This window comes from Thunnus maccoyii, chromosome 19 (assembly GCF_910596095.1).
Source record: "Thunnus maccoyii chromosome 19, fThuMac1.1, whole genome shotgun sequence".
Taxonomy (NCBI): Eukaryota; Metazoa; Chordata; class Actinopteri; order Scombriformes; family Scombridae; genus Thunnus; species Thunnus maccoyii.
In genome coordinates, this window is record NC_056551.1 from 29,312,796 (window position 1) to 29,322,795 (window position 10,000).

The 10,000-nt window shown below is 42.9% G+C and overlaps 3 protein-coding genes across 3 annotated transcripts in view; all 3 read right to left on the reverse strand.

Moving 5' to 3' along the window:
- ugcg (UDP-glucose ceramide glucosyltransferase) overlaps nt 1-7,733 on the reverse strand; it is an 8,489-nt gene extending 756 nt beyond the window's left edge. Inside the window, exons 1-8 of the mRNA XM_042394932.1 lie at nt 7,060-7,733; nt 4,590-4,734; nt 3,589-3,691; nt 3,181-3,282; nt 2,960-3,072; nt 2,285-2,463; nt 2,092-2,178; nt 1,187-1,294 (exon numbers count right to left, since the gene is read on the reverse strand). Coding sequence (XP_042250866.1) covers nt 1,187-1,294; nt 2,092-2,178; nt 2,285-2,463; nt 2,960-3,072; nt 3,181-3,282; nt 3,589-3,691; nt 4,590-4,734; nt 7,060-7,157 — 935 coding nt within the window. The 5' untranslated portion in view covers nt 7,158-7,733. The remainder of the gene's footprint in view (nt 1-1,186; nt 1,295-2,091; nt 2,179-2,284; nt 2,464-2,959; nt 3,073-3,180; nt 3,283-3,588; nt 3,692-4,589; nt 4,735-7,059) is intronic.
- Nucleotides 1-10,000, reverse strand: part of LOC121886186 (NACHT, LRR and PYD domains-containing protein 12-like) — a 281,314-nt gene that overhangs the window by 105,748 nt on the left and 165,566 nt on the right. The gene's annotated exons all lie outside the window — the stretch shown is intronic.
- Nucleotides 8,853-10,000, reverse strand: part of LOC121885462 (molybdopterin synthase catalytic subunit-like) — a 7,383-nt gene continuing 6,235 nt past the window's right edge. The window contains exons 4-5 of the mRNA XM_042394952.1: nt 9,066-9,189; nt 8,853-8,995 (exon numbers count right to left, since the gene is read on the reverse strand). Coding sequence (XP_042250886.1) covers nt 8,891-8,995; nt 9,066-9,189 — 229 coding nt within the window. The 3' untranslated portion in view covers nt 8,853-8,890. The remainder of the gene's footprint in view (nt 8,996-9,065; nt 9,190-10,000) is intronic.

The window sequence follows — 10,000 nt, forward strand, 5'->3', positions numbered from 1 at the left end:
ACACACACCAGAATAAATGTCATCATATGATATAAATCGATACGTAGAGTTGAACAGTTCTGATCAAACATAAACTGAAGATGAACGTTTACTTTTGGGTTTTTTTGCGTTTTTCAAAAACAGGAAGAAACAACTTATGTAGTATCAGATGAGATAATATCTAAACTTTAGATATTAGTTTACAGAATATTAATGATCAATAGCAGCAGTCAGGTGTCTGTAATCATTCCTCCTGTTCATACTGGATATTAAAAGATCCTTCAGATGTGCTTTAATGGAAGTGATGGAGGATAAAATCCACAGTGTGTCACACTAGAGATGTGCAGAGAGTCCAGTATTTGTATTTGTATTCAAATAAAAGTGTAAAGAGGCTTAAAAATCCTGTTTTTGTTTTAACACTTTAATTTTCTAAAATTAAAGTGTTGATGAAGCGTGTGTCAGTAGAAATGTGCGTCATGTAGCAGGTGGATGTGACTCCCCTCACTGAGACCTGCTGATAGACGTCACAGCGGAGCAGAGGAGAGACACTGAGATAGTGATGTAACCGACCTATGTACCATGTTTTATTTTTCTTCCTGAAAACAAATAATTTTTAAAATATTTGTATGAAACAAATATTTGTAAAAAAAAAAAAAAACCCACTATTTGTGCTTTGACAAATAACGTATTTGTATTAAGGCACATCCCCTCGTCCACACACTCATTTAAAAGTCTGTGTGAAGCTTCTATTCAGCTCATATCAAGTAGATATCTGACACATTTACAGTCTTTGTGTTTCCCTGTTGAGCTGCAGGTGGAAGTATAGTAACAAAAAGAGGAACTTTGACACTAAAAAGACTGTAACGTTGAAAGATGTCTACTTGATTTGACTCATTTGGACGTTGAAGCTTCATATTAGCTTCAGATAAACTTTAAATACATTAATGAACAGTAGGAATGATTACAGCGAGAACAACAGCTTTAATGTTCATGTGACTGATGGTTTAACTCGTCCTTTAATATTAAAATCCTTCTCTTTTCCTTTTCTGTAAAAACATGTTGAGGATTCATCTTGAACTCGATGAAGTTACATAAATGTATCCAATCAGATGGGTCTATAGTAACTAAACCCCGCCCCCACATACGTGGTCACATGACTTTAACTTCCTCTACAGTCATGAACATCCAGCTGTGATTGGCTCAGTACCTGAACACATGATGAGCAGCCCAGCCAATGATGAGGCTGGCCAGGAAGCATTCAGAGACGGGCTCCAGCACGGTGCCGGGAAGCATGTTGATCCTCAGCTTCGTCCACCTGGACACACAAAACACCCACAACGTTAAACAGGACGATTCTTCTTCTTCTTTGGTGGTTTTCTGTTATTTTTATCCTGTTCTGACATCACAGCAGGATAAATATCAGACACCTGAGGTGAACGAATGGAGATGCTGCCTGCGAGTCAAAAGTCAGGGCTCAGCCTGCTCCGACACTTTGCGATGTTTTTTTTTCAGACGTCGGTTTGCTAACAAACAGCCGTCTGTTCTGCTAACGTTGTTGCTACGATGACATTCAGAGTAAAGAAGGAGAAGAAGAAGTTGAAATCCTGCTACTATAGTTTGTTTACGTAGCCTCCGGAGCCGGAGGAAGCTTCCTGAAGCTGACCAATCAGAACAGGAGGCGGGGCCTTAAAGAGACAGGAGCTAAAACGGCCTGTTTCAGACAGAGGCTGAACTGAGGGGCTGCATAAAGGACCAGTAGAAGATCAATAAGGAGTTTTTAACTGGAAATCAGTAAAGATATTCATTTACAAATATCAAACAATGAGACAGATACAGATGTTTTAAACAGAAATACATTTCTGAATAAAAAAAACTACACTACTTTGGTTTTATTATCAACCTCATCAAGTCCACGATAAAACAGGAATCTTAGAAAAATATTAAGAATAAAACAATTAATTTATATAAGAAACACAAAACCAAAGGCCACTTGAATACTCTGAGAGAAGATAATCACAGTAAAATTCTACATAAATGGTTTTAAAGGTGGGAGTCTTCCTCATTAAATATGAATAATAAAAACAACCAATCAGATGAAGAGTTCTGAGTCACCTGATCATGCGAGACTGGAACTGACCAATGGAGTACGACCCAGAGTTCTGCAAAGCTACCTGTGTTGCCATGGAGAACTTCCAGCCTCTGAGGGGAGAAATACAGTCATTAATATTCTTTATCTTCTGATAAACCACATTAAACAACAGGTGATAACTGCAGGTGCTTCATGCTAACATGCTAACATGCTAACCTGTCAGCGATGGCTTTAGCCATGAAGTAATCCTCGGCGATGTACTGAGCGAAGGCGACCAATCCGCCGGCCTGATCCAACACGTCCTTCCTCATCAGACACGACATCCCCGTCACGCACTTTATCCCCGTCACGTTAGCCGAGATGTAGGAGCGAGGATGAGACGTCCCAAAATACACCTGAGAACAGGTTAGCATGTTAGCATCTGTTCATCACCAGTACAGAAGGTAAACAATCGTAATGAAGTCTTTCTCTGGACCAGAACCTGTTTACTGACGTCTAGAGGTGATAATCAGTCTCCTCGTTGTCTTGTGACAGTTTATCACTTTGGTTTTGAGGTGGTGCTGCTAAAATAAATTTGTTCCGATAATGTTTAAAGCTAAATAATTAGCGCCAAATTATTTTTTAACAGTCTGAGACAGCGAGAGAAGGTCTTATATCTGATCACGTGACTGTTTGTCCTCAGTGCTTTGACTTTTCAGGAAGCAGAAGTTACAGGTTTTTCTTTTGATGCTTAATATCTTTTTAGTTGTATGATTTCATTTTGTTTTCTGTTTTTTAGGGTTGTAGTCTGCTGGTCGGTCACTTTAGCTTCAGAGGCTAGTAAAAAAATAGCATTTAAAAGACATCATCTAACACAACAGAGTTAGCATGGCGTTAGCTTGGTAGCCTCACCTGCTCCAGTGTGGCGGCGAAGCCCTGGCGATCAGCAACATACGGCAAGCCATGGACCAATCCCACTTTCTCTGTCATCTGATTGGTCATATCTGTCAGGGTGTCTGGTTTCACTGCCACACACACACAGTTAGCATTAGCACTGAGGATGAGAAAGTCTCAGTGTTTGACGTTGGAAACAAATGACAGTAAACGTTTAAATTGGCGGCGGTGGTACTGACCTCTGATGCCGCTGTCACAGATCCACACCAGGCCGTATTTGGCTCCTTCGTAGCCTGGCATCAGGTTGTTGATCTTGGGGTTGATTCCAACTTTCTTGCCCCCTGAGAAACAAAACCACAGATGCTAACGTTAGCCGACAATCCTCTGAACCAAAGCCGGAGGCTAGTTGCTAGTTGCTAACATACAGTTATGTGCTGCTGATGAATAATTTAAAGAACTGAAGAGCATGTTTAGGTTGATGACGTTAGCTTCATGTGTGAGACAAAGATGCTGTTTGGTGCTCAGCAGCTAGATTCAGTTTTAAAAGCTCAAATTACAACAAAAGAAGAACTTGAGGAATAAATGCTTTATAAATTAAATGACAGAACTAACTGTAAACAACAAAAACAACAGAAGTCTTTTCTCACCAATGAATAATCGAGCGTCCACGTTGGGATATTTGCCCAAAAGCTTCTTACAGACATCGACAGCTGGATCGTCCTGATCCTGAACGCACAGCAGGATCTCATACTGCAAAACAAAATGTTTCAATTATAAATCCTGTCTGGAAACAGACTCCTGATGGCAGGAGGGTACTCAGGGGGCAGTGGGATGGTAGTCGGGGGGCAGTAGGATGGTACTCAGGGAGCAATGGGATGGTACGTACTCAGGGGGCAGTGGGATGGTAGTCAGGAGGCAGTGGGATGGTAGTCGGGGGGCAGTGGGATGGTACGTACTCAGGGGGCAGTGGGATGGTACTCAGGGGGCAGTGGGATGGTACTCAGGGAGCAATGGGATGGTACGTACTCGGGGGGCAGTGGGATGGTACTCAGGGAGCAATGGGATGGTACGTACTCGGGGGGCAGTGGGATGGTACTCAGGAGGCAGTGGGATGGTACTCAGGGAGCAATGGGATGGTACGTACTCGGGGGGCAGTGGGATGGTAGTCAGGAGGCAGTGGGATGGTAGTCGGGGGGCAGTGGGATGGTACGTACTCAGGGGGCAGTGGGATGGTACTCAGGGGGCAGTGGGATGGTACTCAGGGAGCAATGGGATGGTACGTACTCGGGGGGCAGTGGGATGGTACTCAGGGGGCAGTGGGATGGTACTCAGGGAGCAATGGGATGGTACTACTCGGGGGGCAGTGGGATGGTACTCAGTGGGCAGTGGGATGGTACGTACTCGGGGGGCAGTGGGATGGTACTCAGTGGGCAGTGGGATGGTACGTACTCGGGGGGCAGTGGGATGGTAGTCGGGGGGCAGTGGGATGGTACTCGGGGGGCAGTGGGATGGTACTCAGTGGGCAGTGGGATGGTACGTACTCGGGGGGCAGTGGGATGGTACGTACTCGGGGGGCAGTGGGATGGTACTCGGGGGGCAGTGGGATGGTACTCGAGGTAGTTAAGGGGTGTATGGTAGTTAGCATCACCTTGGGGTAATCCAGTGTAAAAAATGTCTCCAAGTTGGCGATCAAGTTGGGGTCGACGCCCTTCAGTGGCTTCAGTAGAGAAACTCCTGCCAGCTGAATGAAGGGCTGTTTGACCTCTGACCTTTTCTTGTGAAGGTGGAGACGCCTGAAAGAGAGACAGAGAGGTCAGAAGTCAGAAGCCATCAGATCATCAGCAACAAAATCAGGAAGACACTAAGCCTTCGTTTATCAGGGATGAACAACGTCTGAAGTTTATTTACTGACAGCTCAGTTCTTTCTGTTCATAATCTGACAAAATGTTCAGATTAAACTCACTTTCAGGATTTGTTTTCTTCTGGTCGATTCATTTTAAACAAAACAAGTTTGTCTGTCTCCTCAGTCCAGTTTGTCTCCTTTTTTTTCCCCTCAAGCAGATTTTCTTGTTCTAGTTCCTCCTCAAATGTCAGTCACATGATTCATCAGCAGGTGCAAAGACTAAAACATGAACCAAACTGACTTTGGTGCCGCGTGATCATTGTTGTATTTATTGTAAATTGACTTTCATAGAAATCATATTATGCTAATATAATTTAGAGCTGCAACTAATTATTATTTTCCCAATCAATTGATTAATTATTTGGTCTTTACATCAGAAAACAGTGAAAAATGTCCATCACAATTTCCTAAAACCCAAAGTAACGTCTTGAAATGTCGTTTTGTGCGACAAACAGCCCAAAACCACAAAATATCACATAAACTATAACATATTTACTTTAACAGAGACCAAGAAGTCAAGCAAATTCTTACATTTTTTCCAGATATTTAAGTTGATTAGCCCAAAACTGAAACACATGTTCAACTACATTGCTCGAAATTCATCTATAACTATATATATCACAATATAAAAGATAGAAAACAATGTTCATGTGGCCCTCTCCTGTCTGGATATACTTAATGTTAGCCTTATCATCCGTGTTCAGGGTGAAACGTTTGGCAGTAATGTGTTGCTAAACGACACTTCAACATGTAAACAGAGCAAAGCAGCTTTCCAGACGACCTGCTGCAGCTCAGCATTTATTCTTTATGGTCAGTTTTCATGAATGAATCAAAGAATTATATCAAATCTGCACCTCTACTACGCATCAGTAGTTTTTCAGTCTTTCAAAGAGCTGAAGGATCAGAAGTCTTTTTTTTCTGAAAATCCTGTAATCTTTCAAAGTTTCAGAGAATTACACAAAGGCTCTTTGAAACCCTGAAAGCCAACAAACGTGTATTTGGATCACAATCATGAATGAGATGCAGATGAACAGCGGCTGCAGCTCGTACGCCTCCTGTCCGCATGTTGAAGCGTCCTGGAGCAAGACGCTGAACCCCAAATTGTTCCCAATGGTTGTACCAGCACCCTGCATGGTAGCTCGCCGCCATCAGTTTGTGTGTGTGTGTGTGTGTGTGTGTGTGTGTGTGTGTGTGTGAGCAGCAGAAACACTGTTAAGCTTTGGATAGAGGCGCCGTTTACTATTTAGATGAACAACAGACTACAACGAGCTGATATCTGGTTACTGTGATGAATCAGGTTAATTTCCAGGTTCAGTTTGTTGTAATCTGAGAGTATTAAAATGTTTCAAAATCCTTTAAGGCATTTCTCACGTCACACCCTCTGAACTAGCTGAGAGAAAGAGCAAGTGGAAAAAAACATATTGCTTCATATCAGAGCTTCCCAAATTCCAACACATCTGTACAACATCTGTGTTGAGTCTCAAGCCTCCTGTATTACAGACACAGATACTCACAACAGCCAACATTCATTAATCTATGACACGTTGTTTGTAAAATGCTGTTATTCTGATCATATCGGTGGTTCCAGTCTGTGATCCACCGTGTGAAGCAGCCAGGAGGACAAACGTTAACTGTGACATTCAATCAACACTCAGATTTAATGAATTAAAGGGTATTTCATTAATGCCGAATTGAAGAGCGGCTCATAATAGTTCAACAGAACCATTTTAATATTTTCTACTATGCTCGAACAGCGTCTGCTGGCTGAAACATTATTATATCAGCAGGTTATTTAATGTTATTCGGCGTCAACAGAGGAAGCAGTTCGTTTATGCGGCTAACGCTAACGAACCGTGAAGCACCGAGTTAGACCCGTTATTAACGCCTTACGGACAGATAAACACACCTAAACCCTTTATAAACTGTCCCGGTTGGATAAATGTACATTTAATAAACTTAATCTGTTTTCCAGCAGCTGCACGGATCCCTGAATGAGCGGAATTAACTAGTATAGCTAAGCTAGCCTGCTAGCGGCTAACCAGGAAAACGCCCAACAGCTAACCGTCAGAGCCGGAGGTTTAACCGGCTGTCACACAACAAAAACCCCGCAGGGGGAACTCTTTTAGTGACATTTTATGTTTCATCCCGTCACAAAGAAGCTCTGATATAACAGCAGAGAGGCGGGAGGCAGAGGAAGGCTCAATGGTCCACTTACACATAAATGATGGACATGAAGTGCATGAGCCACAGCACGCAGAACAGGATGAAGCCGAACACGGCCAGTCCCTGCATGGCGAGTTCCAGCAGAGCCATGCCGGGGCCGGGGGGCCTGCCGGGGCCGGGAGGGGGGCTCACAGGCTCGGTGGAGAGTCGACCAGCCGACCGGCCTCGGAGTCGGACCCGTGAGGGGAGGAGCGGAGCCTGAGGGTCCGAGGCACAGTGCGAGGAGCTCGGCTCGGTCGGGCCAAAGATCCAGAGCTAACAGCGGCGGGCGGCAGAAGAGTGTCCGGGTCAGGAGCTCCGGCAGCGGGGGAACACAGAGACACAGAGACCGGCCTCGGCCTGGTGGAGCTGCTGTCTGGGTCACGGAGCGAGCTTCTGGGGTTTGACAGTCAGCAGACCGGCTGACGGTCAGCTGACCAACCTGGGGGAGAGGCGGCTGTCACTACAGCATCTGAGTCAACCAGGGATGTGAGTCGCGCATGCGCGAGCAGATCCGCCATCTTGGACAGCTCGGTACGGCGACGCCACATGGACAAACTAGATGTTGACAACACAGGTTTTGAGTGTCATCCGGAGATTTTACGCAATATTTCAGAAGATGAGTCATTACAACAAAATGTTCAGATTCTCTGTACACATTCAGTAATTATATGAGCTCTGTTTCTTCTTACTGAGATCCTCAAGTTGTTTTTATTGTTTATTTTGGTTCTTTGGCCTTGAAAATGATAAAAGTAGTGTTGAGAAGTGTGTGTGTGTGTGTGTGTTTGTATATTGTATTATTTTCACATTCAGACACGTCAAAACATTTCAGGCTTAAAGATGTTTAGGAGGTTTTTGACCTGAGTAGTAAATCAGGTTTAAGACACTTTGAAATTAATTCAAAATAAGATTTATAGCCGTTAAAGTTAATGAATCTCCATTTACACAAGAGTAATAATAATATTTACACATTAATATTATCATATCAGGTTTCAGAGTTTCATCTGTTCATTAAAACAGGTTCAGATGTTGATGATGAATCTATAAACAGCGACAGTCTGATCAGATAAGAAATCAGCTGTTTATGTTTTTATTATTTTCTGTTGAACAAAGTCCGACCTGCATGATCATTAACTGTCATAACAAAGCTTCATGAAGTCTGATCATAAATCTGCTGATCACTTTGATTCCATGTTGTTTGTTTTAATCTCTGCTGAGATAAAAAAAAAAAAAAAAAGCTTCAATTAAAAAACAAGATGGTGAAAATACTCTTCATCGTTTCCTGCAGCTGAAGATGTTTGAGAAGCTGTAAATCAGAGGATTTGAACTTTCTCTGAATCAATATTCATAATAACTGGTGATTGATTGAACAGTTGATGTGTTTTAACACTTTGGGACCACGTTGCTTCATCATGTGATCAGATGGCTTCTTCACTCACTATTAATATTATTTTAATAAAAGTCTCACTTCTCATCAGCCTTTGTTCACTTTAAAGGACAAATTCAGTTTTTCAGTCATTAAACCAGCAGTCAGTGTGTTTCTTGCTGTAATCATTCCTCCTGTTCATACTGACTAGTAGAAGATCCTTCATAATGACCTTACAATGGAAGTGATGGAGGACAAAATCCACAGTCTGAAGCTAATATGAAGCTTCAAATCCAGTAGATATCTTTCAACGTTACAGTCGTTTTAGTGTTACATTGCAGCAAAAGTTGTTCAAGTTCAACTTTTTTCCAAAATGACGCAGTGCTAAACTCAGTCTGTTGTTGTTTATTTCTGACTCACACACAAACAAAACAAACACATTCAGTTGAATCTTCTGTTTATTTCCACTGACTCACATTCATTTATTATTGATATGTTCTGTGACCGGATGCGGTTTGTGTTGAGCGGCCCAGGAACACTCGGCGTTCTGCTTCCAGTTCGTCTCCTGCGTGTCGTAAACTTCCTGCAGATCAGATTCAAACGTCAGACTGAGTTTCTCTGCTGGTCTGATGAAGAACAGAAACACCAGTTACCTTCTTCCAGATGGGGACGCTGGCCTTCAGCTGGCTGATGCAGTGCTGGATCGCCTGCTGGCTGTCGTGACGATGAGGAGACGAGATCGCCATGGCAACGCTGGCCTCGCCCACCTTCACCCACCTGAGGGAGGAAGTTTGTCAAACGTCGTCTTTTTTTTTTTTTTTTTTATTCCACAGACCTGCCACCTGCCGCATTACCCACAATGCACCTGAAGACTGTGGCGTGTTATGCTCGTGGCGGCTAACGTAGCTGCTAGCCTCCAGCTACATGTAGCATCTGCCGTCAGTTTGATCTTTAAATCTTTAAACGTCTAACAGCAACATCCTGTCATACAGAACATAATCCATCAGTAACTTTACCTTTATCTGATAGTTTTAAAGGTGACATGTTTAAACTATGCTACACTGTATCCATGGTAACGACGCAGCTATAAAGCATCGCCGTGGAGACGAGTCGGACCGAGCTCATAATACACAGTGATCAATCCATCTGGATCAATAGTGTCTTTGTCTCACTTGTAATATAGTAAATCTTTGATCCGGGTCAGGTTCGTCTGTTGGACCCCTAATTAGTTATTTATTGGTTATTGATCTTCATTAATATTATAAGTTTCATTTGATTATGATTTTATTTCTACTGAAGAGTTTTACTGAGATCAATAAACACTCATCACCGACTTCTGTCAGCTGTTAGTCCTCCTTCATCATCATCATCATCATCATCATCATCATCAGTCTAAAACCACTATCAGCGATATAAACGAGACTTAACGAGGTTTTCTAACAGTCAGAGTAGATATACATAAGCGTTCTAGTGCGAGTGACAGTGATGATGATGATGATGATGATGATGATGATGACGTCGTCGTGGCAGCGCTGTGATGAAGGTCTGGTTGGGTTTATGGACAGATCTGGTTTGGGTTAAAATGATC